This window comes from Oncorhynchus clarkii, chromosome 16 (genome assembly GCF_045791955.1).
Source record: "Oncorhynchus clarkii lewisi isolate Uvic-CL-2024 chromosome 16, UVic_Ocla_1.0, whole genome shotgun sequence".
Classification (NCBI taxonomy): Eukaryota; Metazoa; Chordata; class Actinopteri; order Salmoniformes; family Salmonidae; genus Oncorhynchus; species Oncorhynchus clarkii.
In genome coordinates this window covers 11,409,878-11,436,504 of record NC_092162.1, presented here as the reverse complement: position 1 = coordinate 11,436,504, position 26,627 = coordinate 11,409,878, and the positions used below count along the sequence as shown (strand labels likewise).

The 26,627-nt window shown below is 44.5% G+C and overlaps 2 protein-coding genes across 7 annotated transcripts in view; one reads left to right on the top strand and one right to left on the bottom strand.

Annotated features, from left to right (window-relative positions):
- The window catches only part of LOC139367954 (protein transport protein Sec24C-like), a 34,922-nt gene extending 19,138 nt beyond the window's left edge, over positions 1–15,784 (bottom strand). For 2 of the 6 annotated variants that reach the window (XM_071106374.1, XM_071106375.1), the window contains exons 1-6: positions 15,585–15,784; positions 7,772–7,947; positions 6,823–6,940; positions 6,543–6,709; positions 5,816–6,424; positions 5,527–5,666 (exon numbers count right to left, since the gene is read on the bottom strand). In XM_071106374.1, coding sequence (XP_070962475.1) covers positions 5,527–5,666; positions 5,816–6,424; positions 6,543–6,709; positions 6,823–6,940; positions 7,772–7,928 — 1,191 coding nt within the window. In that variant the 5' untranslated portion in view covers positions 7,929–7,947; positions 15,585–15,784. Of the gene's footprint in view, positions 1–5,526; positions 5,667–5,815; positions 6,425–6,542; positions 6,710–6,822; positions 6,941–7,383; positions 7,465–7,771; positions 7,948–15,034; positions 15,531–15,584 lie in introns of those variants that run through there. The other 4 variants (XM_071106373.1, XM_071106371.1, XM_071106372.1 and 1 more) reach the window with 4 other exon arrangements.
- Positions 15,785–20,602: 4,818 nt separating this feature from the next.
- LOC139367953 (synaptopodin 2-like protein) overlaps positions 20,603–26,627 on the top strand; it is a 14,492-nt gene continuing 8,467 nt past the window's right edge. The window contains exons 1-4 of the mRNA XM_071106370.1: positions 20,603–20,847; positions 25,229–25,380; positions 26,178–26,402; positions 26,501–26,627. The exon at positions 26,501–26,627 is cut by the window's right edge and continues 307 nt beyond it. Of these exons, the coding sequence (XP_070962471.1) occupies positions 20,746–20,847; positions 25,229–25,380; positions 26,178–26,402; positions 26,501–26,627 (606 nt within the window). The 5' untranslated portion in view covers positions 20,603–20,745. The remainder of the gene's footprint in view (positions 20,848–25,228; positions 25,381–26,177; positions 26,403–26,500) is intronic.

Genomic DNA, 26,627 nt, shown 5'->3' with positions numbered 1-26,627 from the left:
TAATGATTTACGGGGTAGGGCATAGGGGTTAGGGTGTAGACAGGAGGATAATGATTTACGGGGTAGGGCATAGGGGTTAGGTGTAGACAGGAGGATAATGATTTACAGGGTAGGGCATAGGGGTTAGGGTGTAGACAGGAGGATAATGATTTACAGGGTAGGGCATTGGGTTAGGTGTAGACAGGAGGATAATGATTTACGCGGTAAGGCATAGGGGTTAGGTGTAGACAGGAGGATAATGATTTACGGGGTAAGGCATAGGGGTTAGGTGTAGACAGGAGGATAATGATTTACAGGGTAGGGCATTGGGTTAGGTGTAGACAGGAGGATAATGGTTTACGGGTGGGGTTAGGGTGTAGATAGGAGGATAATGGTTTACGGGTAGGGCATAGGGTTAGGTGTAGACAGGAGGATAATGATTTACGGGGTAAGGCATCGGGGTTAGGTGTAGACAGGAGGATAATGATTTACGGGGTAAGGCATAGGGGTTAGGTGTAGACAGGAGGATAATGATTTACAGGGTAGGGCATAGGGGTTAGGTGTAGACAGGAGGATAATGATTTACGGGGTAGGGCATAGGGGTTAGGTGTAGACAGGAGGATAATGATTTACGGGGTAGGGCATTGGGTTAGGTGTAGACAGGAGGATAATGATTTACGGGGTAGGGCATAGGGGTTAGGTGTAGACAGGAGGATAATGATTTACGGGGTAGGGCATTGGGTTAGGTGTAGACAGGAGGATAATGATTTACGGGGTAAGGCATAGGGGTTAGGGTGTAGATAGGAGGATAATGGTTTACGGGTAGGGCATAGGGTTAGGTGTAGACAGGAGGATAATGATTTACGGGGTAAGGCATAGGGGTTAGGTGTAGACAGGAGGATAATGATTTACGGGGTAAGGCATAGGGGTTAGGGTGTAGACAGGAGGATAATGATTTACGGGGTAGGGCATAGGGGTTAGGTGTAGACAGGAGGATAATGATTTACAGGGTAGGGCATTGGGTTAGGTGTAGACAGGAGGATAATGATTTACGGGGTAGGGCATAGGGGTTAGGGTGTAGACAGGAGGATAATGATTTACAGGGTAGGGCATAGGGGCTAGGTGTAGACAGGAGGATAATGATTTACAGGGTAAGGCATAGGGGTTAGGTGTAGACAGGAGGATAATGATTTACGGGGTAGGGCATAGGGGTTAGGTGTAGACAGGAGGATAATGATTTACAGGGTAAGGCATAGGGGTTAGGTGTAGACAGGAGGATCATGATTTACGGGGTAGGGCATAGGGGTTAGGGTGTAGACAGGAGGATAATGATTTACGGGGTAGGGCATAGGGGTTAGGGTGTAGACAGGAGGATAATGATTTACGGGGTAGGGCATAGGGGTTAGGTGTAGACAGGAGGATAATGATTTACAGGGTAGGGCATAGGGGTTAGGGTGTAGACAGGAGGATAATGATTTACAGGGTAGGGCATTGGGTTAGGTGTAGACAGGAGGATAATGATTTACGGGGGCATAAGGCATAATGATTTACGGGTAAGGCATAGGTTAGGTGTAGACAGGAGGATAATGATTTACAGGGTAGGGCATTGGGTTAGGTGTAGACAGGAGGATAATGATTTACGGGGTAAGGCATAGGGGTTAGGTGTATAATGATTTACAGGGTAGGGCATGAGGTTAGGTGTAGACAGGAGGATAATGGTTTACGGGTAGGGCATAGGGGTTAGGGTGTAGACAGGAGGATAATGATTTACGGGGTAGGGTATAGGGGTTAGGGTGTAGACAGGATGATAATGATTTACGGGGTAAGGCATAGGGGTTAGGGTGTAGATAGGAGGATAATGGTTTACGGGTAGGGCATAGGGTTAGGTGTAGACAGGAGGATAATGATTTACGGGGTAAGGCATAGGGGTTAGGTGTAGACAGGAGGATAATGATTTACGGGGTAAGGCATAGGGGTTAGGTGTAGACAGGAGGATAATGATTTACAGGGTAGGGCATAGGGGTTAGGTGTAGACAGGAGGATAATGATTTACAGGGTAAGGCATAGGGGTTAGGTGTAGACAGGAGGATCATGATTTACGGGGTAGGGCATAGGGGTTAGGTGTAGACAGGAGGATAATGATTTACGGGGTAGGGCATAGGGGTTAGGGTGTAGACAGGAGGATAATGATTTACGGGGTAGGGCATAGGGGTTAGGTGTAGACAGGAGGATAATGATTTACGGGGTAGGGCATTGGGTTAGGTGTAGACAGGAGGATAATGATTTACGGGGTAGGGCATAGGGGTTAGGTGTAGACAGGAGGATAATGATTTACGGGGTAGGGCATTGGGTTAGGTGTAGACAGGAGGATAATGATTTACGGGGTAAGGCATAGGGGTTAGGGTGTAGATAGGAGGATAATGGTTTACGGGTAGGGCATAGGGTTAGGTGTAGACAGGAGGATAATGATTTACGGGGTAAGGCATAGGGGTTAGGTGTAGACAGGAGGATAATGATTTACGGGGTAAGGCATAGGGGTTAGGGTGTAGACAGGAGGATAATGATTTACGGGGTAGGGCATAGGGGTTAGGTGTAGACAGGAGGATAATGATTTACAGGGTAGGGCATTGGGTTAGGTGTAGACAGGAGGATAATGATTTACGGGGTAGGGCATAGGGGTTAGGGTGTAGACAGGAGGATAATGATTTACAGGGTAGGGCATAGGGGCTAGGTGTAGACAGGAGGATAATGATTTACAGGGTAAGGCATAGGGGTTAGGTGTAGACAGGAGGATAATGATTTACGGGGTAGGGCATTGGGTTAGGTGTAGACAGGAGGATAATGATTTACAGGGTAAGGCATAGGGGTTAGGTGTAGACAGGAGGATCATGATTTACGGGGTAGGGCATAGGGGTTAGGGTGTAGACAGGAGGATAATGATTTACGGGGTAGGGCATAGGGGTTAGGGTGTAGACAGGAGGATAATGATTTACGGGGTAGGGCATAGGGGTTAGGTGTAGACAGGAGGATAATGATTTACAGGGTAGGGCATAGGGGTTAGGGTGTAGACAGGAGGATAATGATTTACAGGGTAGGGCATTGGGTTAGGTGTAGACAGGAGGATAATGATTTACGCGGTAAGGCATAGGGGTTAGGTGTAGACAGGAGGATAATGATTTACGGGGTAAGGCATAGGGGTTAGGTGTAGACAGGAGGATAATGATTTACAGGGTAGGGCATTGGGTTAGGTGTAGACAGGAGGATAATGATTTACGGGGTAAGGCATAGGGGTTAGGTGTAGACAGGAGGATAATGATTTACAGGGTAGGGCATGAGGTTAGGTGTAGACAGGAGGATAATGGTTTACGGGTAGGGCATAGGGGTTAGGGTGTAGACAGGAGGATAATGATTTACGGGGTAGGGTATAGGGGTTAGGGTGTAGACAGGAGGATAATGATTTACGGGGTAAGGCATAGGGGTTAGGGTGTAGATAGGAGGATAATGGTTTACGGGTAGGGCATAGGGTTAGGTGTAGACAGGAGGATAATGATTTACGGGGTAAGGCATAGGGGTTAGGTGTAGACAGGAGGATAATGATTTACGGGGTAAGGCATAGGGGTTAGGTGTAGACAGGAGGATAATGATTTACAGGGTAAGGCATAGGGGTTAGGTGTAGACAGGAGGATCATGATTTACGGGGTAGGGCATAGGGGTTAGGTGTAGACAGGAGGATAATGATTTACGGGGTAGGGCATAGGGGTTAGGGTGTAGACAGGAGGATAATGATTTACGGGGTAGGGCATAGGGGTTAGGTGTAGACAGGAGGATAATGATTTACAGGGTAGGGCATAGGGGTTAGGGTGTAGACAGGAGGATAATGATTTACAGGGTAGGGCATTGGGTTAGGTGTAGACAGGAGGATAATGATTTACGCGGTAAGGCATAGGGGTTAGGTGTAGACAGGAGGATAATGATTTACGGGGTAAGGCATAGGGGTTAGGTGTAGACAGGAGGATAATGATTTACAGGGTAGGGCATTGGGTTAGGTGTAGACAGGAGGATAATGGTTTACGGGTGGGGTTAGGGTGTAGATAGGAGGATAATGGTTTACGGGTAGGGCATAGGGTTAGGTGTAGACAGGAGGATAATGATTTACGGGGTAAGGCATAGGGGTTAGGTGTAGACAGGAGGATAATGATTTACGGGGTAAGGCATAGGGGTTAGGTGTAGACAGGAGGATAATGATTTACAGGGTAGGGCATAGGGGTTAGGTGTAGACAGGAGGATAATGATTTACGGGGTAGGGCATAGGGGTTAGGTGTAGACAGGAGGATAATGATTTACGGGGTAGGGCATTGGGTTAGGTGTAGACAGGAGGATAATGATTTACGGGGTAGGGCATAGGGGTTAGGTGTAGACAGGAGGATAATGATTTACGGGGTAGGGCATCGGGGTTAGGTGTAGACAGGAGGATAATGATTTACGGGGTAAGGCATAGGGGTTAGGGTGTAGATAGGAGGATAATGGTTTACGGGTAGGGCATAGGGTTAGGTGTAGACAGGAGGATAATGATTTACGGGGTAAGGCATAGGGGTTAGGTGTAGACAGGAGGATAATGATTTACGGGGTAAGGCATAGGGGTTAGGTGTAGACAGGAGGATAATGATTTACAGGGTAGGGCATAGGGGTTAGGTGTAGACAGGAGGATAATGATTTACGGGGTAGGGCATAGGGGTTAGGTGTAGACAGGAGGATAATGATTTACGGGGTAGGGCATAGGGGTTAGGTGTAGACAGGAGGATAATGATTTACGGGGTAGGGCATTGGGTTAGATGTAGACAGGAGGATAATGATTTACAGGGTAAGGCATAGGGGTTAGGGTGTAGACAGGAGGATAATGATTTACGGGGTAGGGCATAGGGGTTACAAGGTAAACAGGAGACTTACTGGACTGGGGATAGCATCTGGGTCTATTCTATGTCTGAATTTCTGCACAGCCGGCAGCTCAGACGCTTGCTTTACATTCACAACAGAGTTTTGTCCAGCAAATCATCAAATTAAACAAACCAAAATAAAAAAAAACGGGACAAAGAGACAAGAGGATGAAAATAACTCTGTAGCAGGATTATTAAATCCCTGACTGATTGTCCAGACTGGGATTATTGGTTCTAGATTAGTCAGTGATCAGAGAGAAGGCCAGCAGATCATCAGTCTGAAGCACATGCTCAACTTGGACTGGGTTACACTGTTAAGACAGACATGCAGATTTGTATTGCTATCCTTGAAAGAATTGATTCTCATCCAAAATCCTATTTTCCATAAACCCCCTCCCCAAAATAGCATTTTTACTCATAGGGACCGGCAAGATGTACCCACTTTTCCTTGTTTTACTATCCTTGTGAGGACTGCTGGTACCCACAAGGATAGTTAAACAAAAACACACACACACACGGTACAATATCTAACATCATTATCACCAACACACTAATACATCACAGGACAAAGTGTTTGTGTGTTAGCAGGATGGGGAGAGTGCGTGTGTCTTACTGGGCTGGGGATGGAGTCAGGGTCCAGTCTCTTCTGTGTAGGGGCAGGGGTGGGGGCAGGGCCTGCGCCGTAGTTCTGTTGCCCAGGATACTGCGGGCCTGCATAGCCGGGCTGGGGGCCTCTGGGCTGCCCAAACGCACCTAGGGAGAAAAATATTTATCCATCTATTAGAAACTCTTCTGGTTTATTGGCTAGAAAATGGTGGACCTACCAAGACAACATTTTGTTGTCAAAAGCAAGCCAGCGGTCTGGTAGAAGTGGTACAGGGGTTTGACCATGGTGGACTCACCATTCTGCTGGGTTGGGTATCCTCCCTGCATGCCTGGCTGAGGAGGCTGCTGCATGGGGCCAGGGGGAAGGGGGTTGGCCTGCTGCTGGGACATGGAGGGGGGTGGCATGGGGCATTGGGGAGGGGGGCCAGAGTGGAAGTGAGGGGGCCCGGGTTGGGACGGGGGCTGGGCGGCAGGGTACTGTACAGGGGATGCAAAGGTAGGTGGGAAAGGGCCAGGTTGGGAGGAGGGAGGGGGGCCAGAGTACAAGGCCTGGGAGACTGGAGGAGGAGCAGAGTTGGGAAAGGTTTGCTGCGCAGGGGGGGGGGGGCCAGGTGGGAAGGACTGTTGTCGAGAGACTGCAGGGGCCCGAGGTTGGCTGGAAGGGGGAGGGCCCGAGTATGGAGAGGAGGAGGGGAAGGGTTGGGAGGGAGGGGGGGCGGAGGAGGGGAAGGGTTGTTGTTGAGAGGGAGGAGGGCCATCATAGTAAGGTTGGGGGGCTGCAGGCTCACTGGGAGGGGGAGGCTGGGAGGGGGCACCAGACACTGGGTGAGGAGCTTGTGTATAGGAGGGAGGGGCTGCAGCGGAGTAGGCAGCACTGATTGGAGGCTCGGAGCTGGGAGGTGGAGCTGGTGAAAGAGCAGAGAACATTAAATTCATCAAGAATCGGTAACTAGAGTTGTGTTTAGTAGGATGCAAAGTTCGGCATGAAATTCGTCAGTTGATTCATTCGAAATAATTTCTTACCATATCCCGGCCCAGCAGAGGTGAGGGGACCTGACCCGACCTGCATCCCTGACATCTGATTGGTCATCTGTTGCATGGAGGGCTGCACCCCGTACTGCTGGGGGTAAGAAGGGTGTGGCCCCGACAAGTTCATAGCACCGTGGCTATATGGCTGACACACTGGCGGCCTGGACACACATACACAAAAACAACTCAGTACACACACACACACACACACAAACATCTGGACACACACCCACAAACGCTGTCTACTGGATACTCTTCATGTGTGTTGTCTGACCTGTGAGCTGGCTGAGCCATAGAGTGATCCATAGGTGGGGGCCCATTCTGAATGTCTCCCTGGGCATACTGAGAGTAGGCCTGGTTGGTGGAGACTGGAGGGGGGCCCCTGGCAGATCCTGAGACAGAGGGAGGCTGTTAGGCACCTGCCTGCAATGACCACAGGTTTGAAACACAGCGGATGCATTCTTGAAGTTACATCATCACCTATGATGAATGTTACATCATCAACGCAAGAATGTTAAATGGAGGATTACTTCCTGCCAAAAAAAACCACATTGGTAAAGTTAGTCATCCTAAGGTAAGGTTGGACGGTATACCGTATACGTTGGTAAAGTTAGTCATCCTAAGGTAAGGTTGGACGGTATACCGTATACGTTGGTAAAGTTAGTCATCCTAAGGTAAGGTTGGGCGGTATACCGTATACGTTGGTAAAGTCATGTGAAAAAGCTACATCTTAGATTTGGAACTTTAAGCGGTTCATGAGAACCATTGCTCTCAGACACATGACCAGCAGGCTGTAGAAGCATGTAGGTGGGAGGAGCCAAGAGGAAGCAGTTACCCAAGTCAAGAGGAGAGGGCAGGTCAGAGACTGGGTTAGCTGGCACAGCCTTAGAGGGAAAGCTGGCATAGGTAGAATAACCTGAAAGACAAGAGGCAGACACCATGTACTGAGGAAAAGAAATGCTGAAAGACGGGCGAGGAGGAACACATACAAGCATTCACACTGCTCCAATCAAATACATCCAAACAGGTTTTAGTTCCCTTTCTCTCTCACACAGAGACACACAGGAAAGGCAATGAGTAAACTTTGCAACAGGCACAGAGACACTCTCTACCTTGCAGAAGGCAAGCTAGCTTTTGGGAAGAACATAAACAGACAGGAAGAAGAAGCAAGAGGGAAGAAGCGAACCAGAGGGATAAGGTTAGGGAAAGAGGGACAGACGTACCTTGTGGAGCCCCAGGCTGGTAGGCTGTAGCGGGGCCGCTGTAGGGTCCATAGGGGCCGGGGTAACCGCCACCCAAGGGAGCGTAGCTAGGCTGGCCGTAGCCAGGCTGGGGCTGGCCGTACGGAGATGCCATGGGAGGCTGCTGGTTCACATTCATCCTCAATTCATACCTAGAGCTGGGAGAAGTTAACATGCATTTAACTCCCGAGGCAGGGGTTGATTTCTATATCAACTTCACTGCCCTGACAGTAAGTACTAGGACTGGGCCAACAGCATTAATGTTTTGACATTCCAGGTGTAGGGCTCTACAGTGCCACTATTTTACTTGCATATTTGCCTAAATATTTAGCTGTCGGAATTAGAATTTTTATTTAGGCGCACCAGTGAGTCAAGAGAAATTAAGGATTCTAGCTTTATTATGTCAAATATTTTTCATTGTGTTGTCAATTTTTTTTGTTCGTCTACATTTAAAATTAGGCGCAGGTGCTCCTTGCAAAAGAGGTCAGCGTTGAGCCACACGTGACTGCCCTGCTTCATTAGGGTAAGACTCCCTGTAGTTGGAAGTGAGCCCTTGCTATCAGAGCTGAGAGAAGAAGAATGGTTTCATGCATGTTAACATTAGAAGCCTCCTCCCTAAGTTTTTTTTATTCACTGCCTTAGCACACTGCCAACACGGATGTCCTAGCCGTGTCTGAATCCTTGCTTAGGAAGACCACCAAAAACCCTGAAATTTCCATCCCTAACTATAACATTTTCCGACAAGATAGAACTGGCGGAGTTGCAATCTACTGCAGAGATAGCCTGTCTTACTATCCAGGTCTGTACCAAAACAATATGAGCTTCTATTTTTAAAAATCCACCTTTCCAGAAACAAGTCTCACCATTGCCGCTTGCTATAGACCACCTTCTCTCCCGAGTTATGCCCTGGACACCATATGTGAATTGATTGCCCTCCATCTATCTTCAGAGATTATGCTGTTAGGTGACAAACTGGGACATGCTTAACACCCCGGCCATTCTGCAATCTAAGATAGATGCCCTCAATCTCACACAAATTATCAAATGAACCTACCAGGTACAACCCCAAATCCGTAAACACAGGCACCCTCATAGATATCATCCTAACCAACCTGCCCTCCAAATACACCTCTGCTGTCTTCAACCAGGATCTCAGCGATCACTGACTCATTGCCTGCTTCCGTAATGGGTCTGTGGTCAAACGACCACGCCTCATCACTGTCAAACGCTCCTTAAAACACTTCAGCGAGCAGGCCTTTCTAATCGACCTGGCCCGGGAATCCTGTAAGGATATTGCCCTCATTCCGTCAGTAAAGGTTGCCTGGTTATACTTTAAAAGTGCCTTCCTCACCACCTTAAATAAGCATGCCCCATTCAAAAATGTAGAACCAGGAACAGATATGGCCCTTGGTTCACTCAAGACGTGACTGTCCATGACAAGCACAAAAACATCCTGTGGCGTACTGCATTAGCATCGAATAGCCCCCACGATATGCAACTTTTCAGGGAAGTTAGGAACATATATACACAGGCAGAAAGGAAAGCAAAGGCTAGCTTTTTCAAACAGAAATTTGTATCCTGTAGCACAAACTCCAAAAAGTTCTGGGACACTGTAAAGTCCATGGAGTGTAAGAGCACCTCCTCCCAGCTGCCCACTGCACTGAGGCAAGGAAACACTGTCACCATCAATAAAGCCACAATAATTGAGAATTTCAATAAGCATTTTTCTACGGCTGGCCATGCTTTCCACCTGGCTACCCCTACCAACAGCCCTGCTCCCCCCACAGCAACTTGCCCAAGCCTCCCCATTTCTCCTTCACCCAAATCCAGATAGCTGATGTTCTGAAAGAACTGCAAAATATGGACCCCTACAAATTAGTCGGGCTAGACAATCTGGAGCCTCTCTTTCTAAAATTACCCGCCGAAATTGTCGCAACCACTATTACTAGCCGATTCAACCTCTTTCGTATCGTCCGAGATCCCCAAAGATTGGAAAGCTGCCGAGGTCATCTCCCTCTTCAAAGGGGGAGACACCTTGGACCCAAACTGTTATAGACCCATATCCATCCTGACCTGCCTTTCTAAAGTCTTCGAAAGCCAAGTTAACAAACAGATCACCAACCATTTCGAATCCCACCGTACCTTCTCCGCTATGCAATCTTGGTTCCGAGCTGGTCATGGGTGCACCTCAGCCACGCTCAAGGTCCTAAACGATATCATAACCGCCATTGATAAGAGAAAATACTGTGCAGCTGTATTCATCGACCTGGCCATGGCTTTCGACTCGGTCAATCACCACATTCTTATCGGCAGACTCAACAGCTTTGGTTTCTCAAATGACTGCCTCGCCTGGTTCACCAACTACTTCTCAGACAGAGTTCAGTGTGTCAAATCGGAGGGCCTGTTGTCCAGACCTCTGGCAGTCTATGTGGGTGCCACAGGGTTCAATCCTCGGGCTGACTCTCTTCTCTGTATACATCAATGATGTCGCTCTTTCGGCTGGTGATTCTCTGATCCACCTCTATGCAGACGATACCATTCTGTATACCTCTGGCCCTTCTTTGGACACTGTATTAACTAACCTCCAGACGAACTTCAATGCCATACAACTCTCCTTCCGTGGCCTCCAACTGCTCTTAAATGCAAGTAAAAGTAAATGCATGCTCTTCAACCAATCGCTGCCCACACCTGCCTGCCCATCTAGCATCACTACTCTGGACGGTTCGGACTTAGAATATGTGGACAACTATAAATACCTAGGTGTCTGGTTAGACTGCAAACTCCTTCCAGACTCGCATTAAGCATCTCCAATCCAAAATTACATCTAGAATTGGCTTCCTATTTTGCAAAAAAGCATCCTTCACTCATGCTGCCAAACATACCCTCGTAAAACTGACTACACTACCGATCCTACACTTCGGCGATATCATTTACAAAATAGCCTCCAACACTGTACTCAGCAAATTGGATGCAGTCAATCACAGTGCCACCCGTTTTGTCACCAAAGCCCCATATACTACCCACAACTGCGACCTGTATACTCTCGTTGGCTGGCCCTCGCTTCATATTCGTCGGCAAACCCACTGGCTCCAGGTCATCTACAAGAATTTTCTAGGTAAAGCCCTGCCTTATCTCAGCTCACTGGTCACCATAGCACCAACCCATAGCACACACTCCAGCAGGTATATTTCACTGGTCACCCCCAAAGCCAAATCCTCCTTTGGCCCGCCTTTCCTTCCAGTTTTCTGCTGCCAATGACTGGAACAAACTGCAAAAATCACTGAAGCTGGAGACTCATATCTCCCTCACTAACTTTAAGCACCAGCTGTCAGAGCAGCTCACAGAACCTGCACATAGCGCATCTGTAAACAGCCCATCCAACTACCTCATCCCCATACTGTTATTTATGTTGCTCATTTGCACCCCCGTATTTCCACTTGCACACTCATCTTCTGCACATCTATCACTCCAGTGTCTAATTGCTATATTGTAATTATTTCACCACTATGGCCTATTTATTGCCTCCCTCCCTTGTCCTACCTCTTTGGCACATATTGTATATAGACTTTTTCTATTGTATTATTGACTGTGTTTGTTTATTCCATGTGTAACTCTGCGTTCTTGTTTGTTGCACTGCTTTGCTTTATCTTGGACAGGTCGCAGTTGTAAATGATGAGAACCTGTTCTCAACTAGCCTACCTGGTTAAATAAAGGTGAAATAAAAAATAAAACAAATAAAAAATGAGTCACTGTGAAAAGAGTGTGAGCAGGTTGATGTAGTAACCCACTAAGGTTACCCTACCGGGCTGCGTTCCCCTGGTTCTAGAGAGAATAATGGAGTGTAATGGAGTCCGTATTGTACTGCAAGACTGCAGCGAACACCTCAGACATGGGCTGCTGCATCTCAATAGTCGTCTGTTCTCCATCAATGCTGATGTAGACAATCTGGAAAGCTGAGAGAGAATTCCAAGAGGGCATCCACCATATTTATTTTGCTCATCATTTGTTTGATCGATCAGCGCAGAGGAGAGAAAAAGCACTAGAGTTTTGAGATGCAGCCCATGGTCCTGTTTAGCTTCACACCCGCAGTCTCAAACCTAGTCAATGTGCTGGACGGCTTGGAGTTACAGTAACATGAGATGATATGCCGGTGGCCAGCTACATGTCACTGACAGTCAGTGACACACACTTCCGGTCAAAAGTGTCAGAAAACCTACTTATTCAAGGGTTTTTATTTGACTATTTTCTACATCATAGATTAATAGTGAAGACATCAAAACTATGAAATAACATATGGAATCATGTCGGAACCCAAAAAAAGTGTTAAATCAAGATTGAGATTCTTCAAAGTAGCCACCCTTTGCCTTGACAGCTTTGCACACTCTTGGCATTCTCTCAACCAGCTTCATGAGGTAGTCACCTGGAATGCATTTCAATTAACAGGTGTGCCTTGTTAAAAGTTAATTTGTGCAATGTCTTTCCTTCTTAATGCATTTGAGCCAATCAGTTGTGACAAGGTAGGGATGGTATACAGAAGATGGTATTTTACCAAATAGGGTTAAGTCCATATTATGTCAAGAACAGCTCAAATAAGCAAAGAGAAACAATAGTCCATCATTACTTTAAGACATGAAGGTCAGTCAATCTGGAAAATGTCAAGACTGTTGGAAAAGCATTCTAGGTGAAGGTGTTTGAGAGAACTCCAAGAGTGTTCAAAGCTGTCAAGGCAAAGGGTGGCTACTTGAAGAATCTGTGTTATTTCATAGTTTAGGTCTTCACTATTATTCTACAATGTAGAAAATAGTAAAAAATAAAGAAAAAGCCTTGAATGAGTAGGTGTTCTAAAACCTTTGACCGGTAGTGCATGTCTGTAATAGCTGAGTCATATTCCCTGTGACACAGTTTGAAACACACCTATATCAGCTCTGTATTGTTTGTCTCGACCACACCTTCACAATACACCTCAGTACACACTTGGCCCGGCCTTTAGCTCATGTGAATTGGCCAATATGGATAGGGCTAAACTTAAATGTTTCTTACGGAAGAAATATGGAAAGCATATGAATAACCATGGTAGCAATTAAAAGGGAACAGTGGGGAAATTAGACTAAAGATGACTACAGTTCAACTGACTGAATCCAAACATTACACTGATTTTGGGCATTTTACATTTATCGTACTTTTTGCCGCATTTGTTGATAACAAACCCTGAAAACTCCGGATACACTTATTATTCCTGGAAAATTTGGGGTAGTTGCAACATAGGACCAAAAAAATGACAAAGGTTTGAGAGAGAGGTCTAACTGGTGTCTAAGTGGCCACACACATCTCTAAAGTGTGCACGGATCCCAAGTAATTTCAATGCACTTTGTCTAAAAATAATTATCTTCAACTACAAAGTGCTTTTTTGCACTCGCCTAGCTGTGCCATTAAGAAACTAGACCAAGCACACTTGTCGTTGTTTTTGTTTGGAACATCACTCATTCCCAGTCTTTACACAATTACTGTTGATCACACAATCCAAAAACGGTCCATTATAAATCATGATCGGGTTCAGGTGGGCATGATTTGAAAGTGGGTTCAATTGCCAACATGACTAGCTAATTTAGAATATACGATCTTACAGTGTTAGGCTTTCATAAGGCAATTCAGAGAAGCAGATGGTCATTTGGGTGCGCATAGAATGGAGTCATGAGTGCATTCAGATGTGTGGTTCATGGAACATTTTCTCCACAATACAACATACTCATTCTGTTCAGGATTACCCAGGGTATAAAGCCATGCCATCTTGTAACTGTACATCAAACAGTGATCGTAAACATTAATATTGTATATTACACAAGGTTTATGATATGGAAATGTGAAGAGCACATTTGGACTTACGGGTGTTTGGTTTGCTTGTATGAAATCAAAGCTGTAGTGATAATCCTCAATGGTCATCTTTCAAAAACATTGAGGCCTCTTCATTTACAGCATTTCCCTCACTCAGACAAGAAAACATTTGCAAAAGTTGACCAATTAGCGGGAGGGACGCAGTAACTTCTTGTCGCATGAGGTGCTCATGTTCAGATCGTCTAACAGACTAAACCCATACAGAGCTGTGAAGCGGAGACGGTGAGCTGACATTATGCACTATAGCATGTTAATGTAATTCCAATTTAGGCCAATTTTCTGCCAATTTCAAACCGGATACAGGTACGAGCGTAAAGGGTTAATTATCCTACAACAGACCTGACATGGTATTGAGTTTGGCAAACAGGAGGATGACGTTTGCCCACACCCAACTTCTCTTTGTCAGCCACCAACATAACCCTACCTATATACAACACAAGTAGGACTAACCTCTGATCAATCAGACCTTGTTGAACCATACTGCTCAATCAAACGTCATGTGCTAGGCTGACAGGCAGTCATACAATCACCGAGTTAGTCTATACTGTAGTGTCCTGTCCCCTGAACACTGAAAGTAGGCCTAACTAACGTTACTTGTCAACAAGACTGTTCGCATACTAGTAGCTGAGAGTAACTGGCTATTGAGCATTCATTCACTTACCTTACAACATGTCTTTCCTAAAAGGTTAAACGAACAGGTTTAAAGGCACCGATAGTCAGAAGAAAGACTGGACCATGATATTGAAATAATTGATGTAACTCATTGCCTATAGTAGCTAGCTAGTCTCATCCAATGGAATTCGCATCGGTTAGCTAGCTACTACCGTTACCGGGTTACATTGGCTGGCTTGTTAGCTGATGTAGCAATATTATCTTATGACAAACACGGGTTTATCCAACGCAGCTCTTTCAATAATTCAAAGTAGTAGTTGCCACGGTTAGAAATACAATACCGTTGGATCCGTGTATCTATTAGCGTGACAGGCCTGTTGAAAGACCCATATTTGCCGTGTCGGCTTTGGAAAAAAAAACTGTCGAACATGCTATAACATCACGACTGGCTATCTAATTAGCTAGCTAAATCTGTTTAGAAACTGATTCTCGTTCTTAATGCTTAGATTACTTGGTCAATACAGCCCACGGGAGTACATTGAACACTTCAAAGAACAACGCAGCAGAGGTATGTGGTTAACCAGGCAAGAGTAGCTAGCGCGGTCAGTTAGCTAACCTCAGCAACCAATGTCGCATTTGACCTAGCTAGCTAAATGATTATTCATGGTCCAGACCAGGCAGAGAATCAATCATATTCGTTTCTATACACGGAGTCTTCAGTCGAAACTTAAAAGCACTAACCTTTGTCAGCTAGTTGAGTTTGGGCCTAATTTACACACTAGTTTTAATCGTGGAAATAAGAATCAGCTGTGGCTATCCTTTTAGCTATATAGCTTGTTAAATTAGCATGTAGTTAGAAGAACCAGACCTCTGGCTCTAACGTCCAGAAAGCTCACATTCAAACTCTACAAGCGTTGTCATGTCAAAATACGTTCGTTGATCAGCAAATATGGAGTTTTGCTGAGCAACCATCTAAATTGAATCACGGTATGTACTTCCAAAAAGGTCCAACGTGAAACAAATGTACAAACTACTGAGAGACATTTTTAAAATATTTTTCTTATACTTTATTTTTTATTTTTAAGTACATACCGGCCGTAACGAGAGTAAATTACGATAGTATTTTTTTGACATAACGCTTAAAGAGCTGTTGAATGAGTTTGAATTGGAGCATTCTGGGCGTTAGAGAGGTCTGGTTCAGTAACTAGTTAGCACCACCACGGAATCCCAATTCTATGTTTTCTTTCAAGGAATGTCACACACTGCACCACGGTACAAATCGACAACCCACCTCCAACTGGGTAAAATAACAAGTTAGCCAAGCAGACGTTTGTTTCCTGTTCAGAACCAGTTCCGAAGCCCTTTGGCCGTCAATACTTCAAAGCGATGACTTCCCGGGATTGATGTTCTGCTAATCCTTTCTCTGGTTTCTCTCCAAGCAGACATTCGCACCGGAAGTGTCGTGGCTGTCTGCCACGTCCACATCCGGACAGGGGTTGGGCTATGAATTATGTAACATTGCGTTCACAACAAAGTGGGAATTTACCACCATAGAGTTAGCTAGAGAACTATAGATGGGAAAAAACTGTTTTGACATGGACATTGCTATTTAGGGATTCACCATTTTAAAGTAGCGAACTGGGTGGGCCTTTCCTTGGGTGAAGGAAGGATCATATGATTCCATCTGGGTCATCAGGAGGGATCAGACAATTAGCAGTAAAACACCATCCTTGTCTTTATACCTGTTCAAACAACACTCTAGAGTCTAGACTCTGTTCTAGATGGCAGTATGCACCCTTTCAGTTTGTTATGCCTGTTTACTCCTCAGGTTGTCATTCCTTCCTTTCCGCAGATCCAGCACCAGCACCAATCCAGATCCCGGGTACAAGTACCAGTCCCAGTCCCAGTCCCAGCACCAGACGAGGCACAGAGGAGGGAGCAGACCACAGGTAAGTACTACCATCCCTTGTGTGTCTGATTCCTCCTCAGGTGGTCATTCCTCCCCTCTACAGACCCAGATCCCGACCCAGAACCTGCAGCAGCCCCAGTTCGCGGTTTCTGTTTTTTCCCAGTCCCGGCCACAGCACCAACACCAACACGGCTCCCAGTTTCCAGCTCAGACACCAACTGTTCCCCACCTCCAATAAAAGGACACAGACTGACCGGCAGCCACTCCACCAGACAAACCACTCCACCAGACCAACCACTCAAGAAAAAACTTCAAAACTCAAACAGGTGAAATCTCCTTTCCAACAAACACTATCAAATGAAGACGGATGGACGGACGGATTGTATTTAAATTTTGGTGAAACATTTTTTTTTCCTTTTGTAAATGAGGCTTTTTTTCTTTTCATTTAATAACTGATTGATTTATTAACTTAGCATTTATTGAATTGATTGAATATCTTGTTTTAAACTTTTGAACTTGAATACCATTTGAATTATGTATGACTTATGCATAAGTGTTTTTCCCTGTAGTCACTGCCAGTTTAAGTTTCAAGTTTTAAGGTCACATGCACACGTACAATGAAATACCTTTCTTGCAAGCTCTAACCCCAACAAGGCAGTAATCAATAACAATGTAGTACTAAAATCAGCAAGGTAGAACAAAAACAAAATATAAAAATAAGAAATGAGAACACAATAAAGTAAGTAAGCATGCTATATACATGGGCATTTCCAGTACTATCTTTACCATGTGGCGGGATACTGAATCCGTAGAGGTAGATGTGTATAGGAGTAAGGTGACTAGGCATCAGGAAATATGATAAACGGAATAGCAGCAGCGTATATGATGATTGGGTGTGCGTGTGTGTAGAGTCCATATACATTTTTGTACATATTATGTGTGTGAGCAAATGGAGTGTTTGTATGCGTGTTAGTGTGTGTAAGTGTGTAGGGCCCTTTGAGAGTTTATAGAGAATAAGAATAAAATACAAGGGTCAACTCAGTCTGCGCAGCCATTTTGTTAGGTATATAGTTAAATATTTAGCAGTCTTATGGCATGGGGATAGAAGCTTTTCAAGAGCCTGTTGGTGTCAAACTTGATGTACTGGTACAGCTTGCCATGCGGAAGCAGAGAGAACAGTTTATGGCTTGGGTGGTTGGAGTCTTTAATGATTTTCGGGCTTTCTGTCACACCGCCTGACATAGAAGGTCCTGGATGGCAGGGAGCTCAGTCCCAATCAGGCCCATTATCAGCAACCTTAACTATTGTGTTCAAATGGCACGTTGTGTTAGCTAATCCAAGTTTATCATTTTAAAAGGCTAATTGATCATTAGAAAACCCTTTTGCAATTATGTTAGCACAGCTGAAAACTGTTGTGCACTAATGTACTTGTCCTCTTGCTCAGTTGTGCACTGCGGCCTCCCACTCCTCTTTCTATTCTGGTGAGAGAGTTTGCGCTGTTCTGTGAAGGGAGTAGTACACAGAGTTGTATGAGATATTCAGTTTCTTGGGAATTTCTCACATGGAATAGCCTTCATTTCTCAGAGCAAGAATTGACTGACGAGTTTCAGAAGAAAGTGCTTTGTTTCTGGACATTTTGAGCCTGTAGTTGAACCCACAAATGCTGATGCTTCAGATACTCAAGTCTAAAGAAGGACAGTTTTATTGCTTCTTTAATCAGGACAACAGTTTTCAGCTGTGCTAACATAATTGCAAAAGGGTTTTCTAATGATCAATTAGCCTTTTTAAAATGATAAACTTGGATTAGCTAACACAACGTGCCATTGGAACACAGGAGTGATGTTTGCTGATAATGGGCCTCTGTACGCCTATGTAGATATTCCCATAAAAATGAGTAAATTTCAGCTACAATAGTCATTTACAACATTAACAATGTCTACACTGTACTTCTAATCAATTTGATGTTATTTTAAACTCATGGACAAAAAAAATTGCTCTTCTTTCAAAAACAAGGACATTTCTAAGTGACCCCAAACTTTTGAATGGTAGTGTACATATTACCTCAATTATCTCAACTATTTTATTTTATTTTATTTTTTATTTCACCTTTATTTAACCAGGTAGGCTAGTTGAGAACAAGTTCTCATTTACAACTGCGACCTGGCCAAGATAAAACAAAGCAGTGCGACACAAACAACAACACAGAGTTACACATGGAATGAACAAACATACAGTCAATAACACAATAGAGAAAGTCTATATACAGTGTGTGCAAATGAGGTAGGATAAGGGAGGTGAGGCGATAAATAGGCCATAGTGGTGAAATAATTACAGTATGGCAAAAACATTGGGGTGATGGATGTGCAGAAGATCAGTGTGCAAGTAGCGGTACTGGGGTGCAAAGGAGCAAAATAAATAACAGTATGGGGATGAGGTAGTTGGACGGGCTATTTACAGATTTAATTAGTACTTTCAAGTATTTTAACTTAAGTACTTTACACCACTGCCTCACAGGCAGAGTCAAGACATGGTGCAGATCGAGTGAGCTGGACATCAGCTGAGGACCAAATGTGACAAGCACCCTGGTGGAGGTGTGACTGCAGGAGTGGCAGTGCTTAACAACCGACTCCTCGTCTGACCTACACTGCCCTCTGTCACATTACTAGTAGAACTGCACAGGAGGACGGCTGGAGAAACGTCGAAGCGCTTTGACCACAGAGAAAATTGTTGCTCATCATCTTTTGAGGATGTTTCTTTTAGACTTTTCCTCCGGTTTTTACTGTAAAATCAAACGTGTTGTAGCTTGTGGAGATCAGGAACGAGCCTGACGGAGGAAGAGAAGCTGTGTGCGGACACTGAAGTCTTACTGTCGCAATAGATTTGAATCGCTACTCCGGTAGACTTAAACAGAGACAAGCAATTCATGTCAAACAGAAAATACAGAACTATTATTATTTCAGACCAAAAAGTGTGTAGTATTCTAGATATTGTACAATCAAACTGAAAATGTGATTCCATCATGAAATAATAGAACACTTGTGGGTTGCGGACGGGACAGTAATAAATATGAACAGCACTGCATTACCAAAGCTGGTATCACATGTCACATTTCCACTGAGGATTTATCCCAGTGTTTTACCCAAAAGGCTCAGATTTTTCTGTTTCATCTACACGGACCGGCACCCATGTCTCGCTGGGCCGTGGGTCCGGCGGACTTTGTGCCAAGGCAAGACCCTGAATACTTTTAACCTTTCATTTACACAACAATGACTAACTGTGAACTTTAACACCTCACAAAGCAACAGTCTTTCATGATGCAGAGGTTGTTGATTCTGCTCACCCCAAGTCTTTAATGTCAAACTCCTGATGGAAAAACAGTAACACTGGAGCTTACACATCAACATAAAACACAGTCGGGAAAAGTCTCATTGGAAAAGCACCGTTAGTAGACGATACAACTCTCTGGTGTTATCATGGAAGCAGTCTAATAGCTCCCCAAAGCAATACTGACCCGCTGTGACAGGGTGGTGTTAGCTCACTCTGTGAATGTGAATCACAATAAGTAGGCATATCCTCTTAAAAATATCCCTCCCTCCCCATCTCTTCTCCTTCTCCCACTCCCTCTCCCCTCCCCCCTCCCCTTCCTCTCCTCTCCCCCTCCCTCTCCTCTCCTCTCCCTCTCCCTCTCCTCTCCTCTCCCCTCCCTCCCCTTCTTCTCTTCTCCTCTCCTCTCCTCTCCTCTCCTCTCCTCTCCTCTCCTCTCCTCCCTCCTTCTCCCTTTCACTCTCCCTCTCCTCTCCCTCTCCCCCTCCTCTCCCCCTCCCTCTCCCCCTCCTTCTCCTCTCCCTCTCCCTATCATCTTCCTCTCCCCCTCCTGCTCCTCTCCTCTCCCCTCCTTTCCCACTCCCTCTTCCAAACCTCTCCCCAACTCTCCTAGCCACCTCCCTCTCCTCTCCCTTCTCCTCTTCCTCTCCTCTCCTCTCCTCTCCTCTCCTCTCCCACTCCCTCTTTCCCTCCTTTCCCTCCTTTCCCCCCCTATCCTATCCCTCTCCCCCTCCCTCTCCCCCTCCCTCTCCTCTCCCTTCTCCTCTTGTGGCAGTTTGAGACAAAGCCTTGGAGAGGGCTGGATTGGTGGTCAGGACAGTGTGCGAGGGGGCCAGAGGGTTATTTTGGGAGGATCTATCAGCATCCCTGGCTGGAGCTGCAGAGTGTCATGACACGTGTGGTGGATATAAAACACACACACACACTCTCCTGCCCCCTTCCAGCCGACACAGCATTCCACTATTAGCAGACGGAAACCAGTCCCCCTCCCCATCTCTTTCTCTCTCTCTCTCTCTCTCTCTCTCTCTCTCTCTCGCTCTACCCCCTTCCCTCTCAAACCCCCCTCTCTCTGGGTGGAGTAAGTGGGCGGGGTCACAGAGGAAGCATGTCAGACCAGTGAGACATACACATACACATACACAGAGCAGTTGGAAGAAGCAGAGAGACATACACTCTGTGTGCAGTGTGATTCAGCGTGTATGTGTGTTACTGAGTAGTGATGGTAGCAGAGGAGGTGGTGGTCACTCTCTCAGGAGGGGCTCCATGGGGCTTCAGACTGCAAGGAGGAGTAGAGCACCAAACACCACTACAGGTGGCCAAGGTACAACGTGTGTGTGTGTGTGCGTGTGTGCGTGTGCGTGTGTGTGTGTGTGTGTAATATAGAGTGGGGTATGGGCAGATCCTGGAGTAACAATTGCAGGAACAGCTGTTGTATATAAATTATGGTGTGTTCTCTCCATGTTGTATGTTTCTTGGTGTTCATGTGTGTTTCATCTCTGTGTTTTAATGTGTGTGTGTGTGATAGGAATTATTACAGTATGTTATCTCTCTCAGTGTAGTATACCATTAAGACAAGATAAACCCACTCTAAGAGCAGAGGAATTGACGGCATGCTCTCTAAGTGGACACACACACTCACAGAGACACGTTGGTGTTGACATGGCAGAATGCATTTAATCTAATCAGAAAAGATATTGTAGAAATCTGGGCTGCATGTAGGGCTCCCGCGTGGCCTAAGACACTGTATCTCAGTGCTAGAAGAGTCACTACAGTCCCTGGTTCGATTCCACTCTGTATCACAGCCGGCCTTGATTGGAATTCCCATAAGACAGTGCACAATTGGCCCAGCCTTAGAGTTTGGCAGGGGTTGACCATCATCATAAATAAGAATTTGTTCTTAACTGACTTGCCTAGTTCAATAAAGGTAAAATAAAAATGTGACCTCTCTCAAATTGGCTTAGTTGTTAGTACTGGGTTAGATAAATGGATCGTTCACAGCTCCAAATCTCAGGGCTGATGGATCAATGTTGTTGGCATCGAGATTATCCTTGTAGCTCAGTTGCTTGTGCTTAAGACACCAGGGTAGTGGGCTTGATTCCCGGGACCACTTACACATAAAATGTTGACATTTTATTTGACATTACATTTCTCTGTAAGTCGCTTTGCAAAAAAGCATCGGCTAAATGGCATATATTATATTATTGCCGAGATACCCGTGAACCTTTTAACCCCTAAACTGCTCTGCAGCTGACACTGAACTACCAGCCTGTCGCATGTGTGCTATTCTATTCTATTCTCTTCTACTATATTACATTTTCTTCTATTCTAGTCTATTCTCTTCTATTCTATTCTCTTCTATTTTCTCCTACTATGTTATATTTTCTTCTATTCTCTTCTACTCTCTTCTATTCTATTATCTTCTATTTTCTTCTATTCTCTTCTATTCTATTCTCTTCTACTATAATATATTGTCTTCTATTCTATTCTCTTCTATTTTCTCCTACTATATTATATTTTCTTCTATTCTCTTCTATTCTATTTTCTCCTACTATATTATATTTTCTTCTATTCTATTCTCTTCTATTTTCTCCTACTATATTATATTTTATTCTATTCTCTTCTATTTTCTCCTACTATATTATATTTTATTCTATTCTCTTCTATTCTATTCTCTTCTATTCTATTCTCTTCTATTTTCTCCTACTATATTATATTTTCTTCTATTCTCTTCTATTCTATTTTCTCCTACTATATTATATTTTCTTCTATTCTATTCTCTTCTATTTTCTCCTACTATATTATATTTTATTCTATTCTCTTCTATTTTCTCCTACTATATTATATTTTATTCTATTCTCTTCTATTCTATTCTCTTCTATTCTATTCTCTTCTATTTTCTCCTACTATATTATATTTTCTTCTATTCTCTTCTATTCTATTCTCTTCTATTTTCACCTACTATATTAGATTTTCTTCTATTCTCTTCTCTTCCATTCTATTCTATTCTCTTCTATTATATTATATTCTATTCTCTTCTATTCTAATCTATTCTCTTCTCTTCCATTCTATTCTCTTCTCTTCTATTCTATTCTCTTCTACTCTATTCTCTTCTATTCACTTTTATTCTATTCTCTTCTCTTCTATCCTCTTTGATTCTCTTCTCTTCTGTTCTATTATCTTCTACTCTATCCTATCCTCTTCCATTCTATCATATTCTCTTCTATTCTCTTCTATTATATTCTCTTCTATTCTATTATCTTCTACTTTATCCTCTTCTCTTCTCTTTTATTATATTCTCTTCTATTCTCTTTTATTATATTCTCTTATATTCTATTCTCTTCTATTCTAGTCTCCTATATTCCATTCTCTTCTTTTATATTCTCCTATATTCTATTCTCTTCTATTCTAGTCTCTTTTATTATATTATCTTCTTTAATATTCTCTTCTACTCTCTTATCTTCTATTTTCTTCTATTTTCTTCTCGTCTATTATATTCTCTTCTACTCTAGTCTTTTTTATCCTCTTCTCTTCTATTCTCTTTTCTTCTATTCTCTTCTACTCTATCCTCTTATCTTCTATTATCTTCTATTCTATTCTATTCTATTATATTATTCTATTATATTCTCTTCTACTCTAGTCTCTTTTATTCTATTCTCTTCTATTCTCTTTTCTTCTATTCTCTTCTACTCTATCCTCTTATCTTCTATTATCTTCTATTCTATTCTATTATATTATTCTATTATATTCTCTTCTCTTCACTTCTCTTCTATTCTCTTCTATTTTCTTCTCTTATATTATATTATATTCTATTATTTTCTTTTCTACTCTATCCTCTTCGATTCCATTCCCTTCTCTTCTATTCTCTTCTACTCTATCCTCTACTATTATATTCTCTTCTAATCTACTCTATCCTCTTCTCTTCTATTATATTCTCTTCTCTTATATTCTCTTCTATTTTCTTCTCTTCTATTATATTATCTCTCTCCTCTACTCTCTCCCCTTCGATTCTCTTCTCTTCTCTTCTATTCTATTCTATCCTCTTCTCTTCTATTCTATTCTATCCTCTTCTCTTCTATTCTCTTCTATTCTCTTCTACTCTATCCTCTTCTCTTCTCTTTGGTTCTATCGTTTCTATTCTTCTCTCTTCTACTCTATCCTCTTCTCTTCTATTCTCTTCTCTTCTACTCTATCCTCTTCTATTCTCTTCTCTTCTCTTCTACTCTATCATCTTCTCTTCTGTTCTATTCTCTTCTATTCTCTTCTCTTCTACTCTATCCTCTTCTCTTCTATTCCCTTCTCTTCTATGCTCTTCTATTCTAGTCTATTTTATTAGATTATATCCTTTTGTGTTCTCTTCTATCCTCTTCTATTCTAGTCTCTTCTATTCTCTTCTATTCTATTCTAGTCTATTTTATTATATTATCTTCTATTCTTAATGTTAGGGTTAGGACTTGGGTAAGGGCATAGGTTAGGGTAAGGTTTAGGGTTAGGGGTTAGGAAAAATAGCATTTTGAATGGGACTGAATTGTGTGTCCCCACAAGGTTAGTTGTAGAAGACTGTGTGTGTGTGTGTGTGTGTGAGAGAGAGAGAGAGAGAGGCCATTTTTCCATGGCCTGCTTCAGCTCCTCTTAAATGAGCTATTCTCTCTACTCCCAGCTGGGCTTATCTGAGGCATGTCTGCCCTCCACATAATCACACACACAGTCTCTGGTGCCGACCGGTAGAGGGGAAAAGCGGCGGGTAATGTACATGCTAATGCTAACCAGGCTAATTTGGCCTAACAGGTACATATTACTCACCATATAAAGTGTGTAAAAGGCGAGATCCCTGGTTAGCTGCTCTGGCTCTGGGTTTGTCTAGGAATGTGGCTGGTTCTCCAGCTGGGGTTTATTTCGGGGTGTATGGGCAACACATGGTGAATGTGAGGCATGCCCTCTGACCACTGTGTGTATGGGGGGAGGCAGCTGTCTAATACCCCCCCCCTCCCCCCTCTGCTATGTGTCATCTGTCCACTGTTCTTTCTTTCTTTCCCTCATGCTCTCTCTTTCTCTCTCCACCTGTATATCTCTTCACCCTCTCTCTCCATCCTGCCTATTTCTCTCTCTCTCCCTTTCTCTCCACCCCTCCCCTCTCTCTCCCCCTTTATATCTCTTCATCCCCCACCCCTCTCTCTCTCTCTCTCTCTCTCTCTCTCTCTCTATCCCACCAATCTCTCATGCTTTCTGACAGATCCATGTATGTATAGGGCTTTGCTTCCACCCCTCCACCCTATTCAGTGATGGATAACTTCATGACATCATTGCCTAGTTTGTACCGCCCTTCAGACTCCCCCCTCCCGTCCATAGCCCCGGAGAGATGATGTCCTCATAACATAAATAGAAACTTGTGCAGGTCTTTCCCTACTGACTTTGCTGATAGCTCCTTTATTGAGGGAAAATGTACTTACTACGACTGTGATATGTTGTTGTCCCACCTCGCTATCTTAAGACGAATGCACCAACTGTACGTTGCTCTGGATAAGTGTCTGTTAAATGACTAAAATGTAAAACATTTAAACCTCAGAAGTGTTCAGTTTTTGTCTCCCCCTAGTGGCTCTATGACACTGCTCCCCACCTCTCAGGGGACTGAAGGGGTCTGGGATTCCATGCTGCTGCATTGAGGCTGTGTGTGTGTGTGTTAATGTGTGTGTTGTGTGTTGCAGGTGCGACGGCGCAGTAAGGCGTGCCGGGCCGACCTGAGGGAGGAGGATGAGTTGGTTGCCATCGGCGACCATGTCTGTGCAGAGCTCAACCACGCTCAGGCGATGATGCTCATCGACTCCCATCGACACACTCTCAACCTCAGGGTCAAGAGGTCAGAGCATACGGACATACACACAACCTCAGGGTCAAGAGGTCAGAGCATACAGACATAGACTCAACCTCAGGGTCAAGAGGTCAGATCATACGGACATACACACCAGTGCAATTCTACACAATGTCCTGCAATGTCCTGCAATGTCCTGCAATCCTACACATTTTGCCATGTCTTATGCCTTGTTCTTATGTTATCTGAGTAAATCAAACATTAAAATAAAATCAATGGAGGCCCAAAGCCATGACATTTTTACAATGTTTGATTCTCCCTGACAGTCTAGTTTTTAGTAATTCTCCATTATAATTTCTACGTACTTTACATCTGGTTTTAGTCTTTTTAGTTTACACTGAAAACGTTTCTCCATCCGGCAAATTACCCCCCACCTCCCCCCATTCAAACCGTTTCACCATCCGGCAAATTACCCCCCCACCTCCCCCCATCCAAACCGTTTCACCATCCGGCAAATTACCCCCCCACCTCCCCCCATCCAAACCGTTTCACCATCCGGCAAATTACCCCCCCACCTCCCCCCATCCAAACCGTTTCTCCATCCGGCAAATTACCCCCCCACCTCCCCCCATCCAAACCGTTTCTTTTCTTTTTCCATCTCAGTAGTGGCGGAGGAGGGTTTTTCAGTGGCGGCCACGATTTAGACCCGCCCACTGCTAAATGCATATAGGGGATACACTGTACACATACACTAGACCTATACAAGTAGACAGTAGAATAAGCAACGCAGACACATACATAGACACACACACAGCCTGGCTATCTCTTTCTCTTTCTGCCTCCAGGTCTGGGTTCCACTCTGTGGTCCTGTCGGGTCGGATACACACAGCCACACACACTGACGGGCCTGCCTGCTTCACCCTCACCTCCCCCCCTGACAGTGAGGCCTATAATGGAGAGACGGACAGCGATGCGGACACACACACACACCGCCGCCAGCGACACACTCCTCCGGATGCGCGCTCTCCCGGTCGCCAGCAGGAGGAGGAGGAGACGTCGGAGATAAGCGGGTATGAGACAAGAACAAAACAGAATCATCCCCAACCTTGTTGGTTTGTACGATGACATCACCATGACTCGCCCAATCCCTCTCTCTCTCTCTCTCAAGGTATGAGAGCGCTCCAGATGGGGGGACCTGGGAGCAACTACCCACACTGGGAAATGGGGGGATCCAACAGTGGGAGCAACCAACGGGATCAGGAACAGGGGGGTTTCAACCTGGAGTACCACGCAGG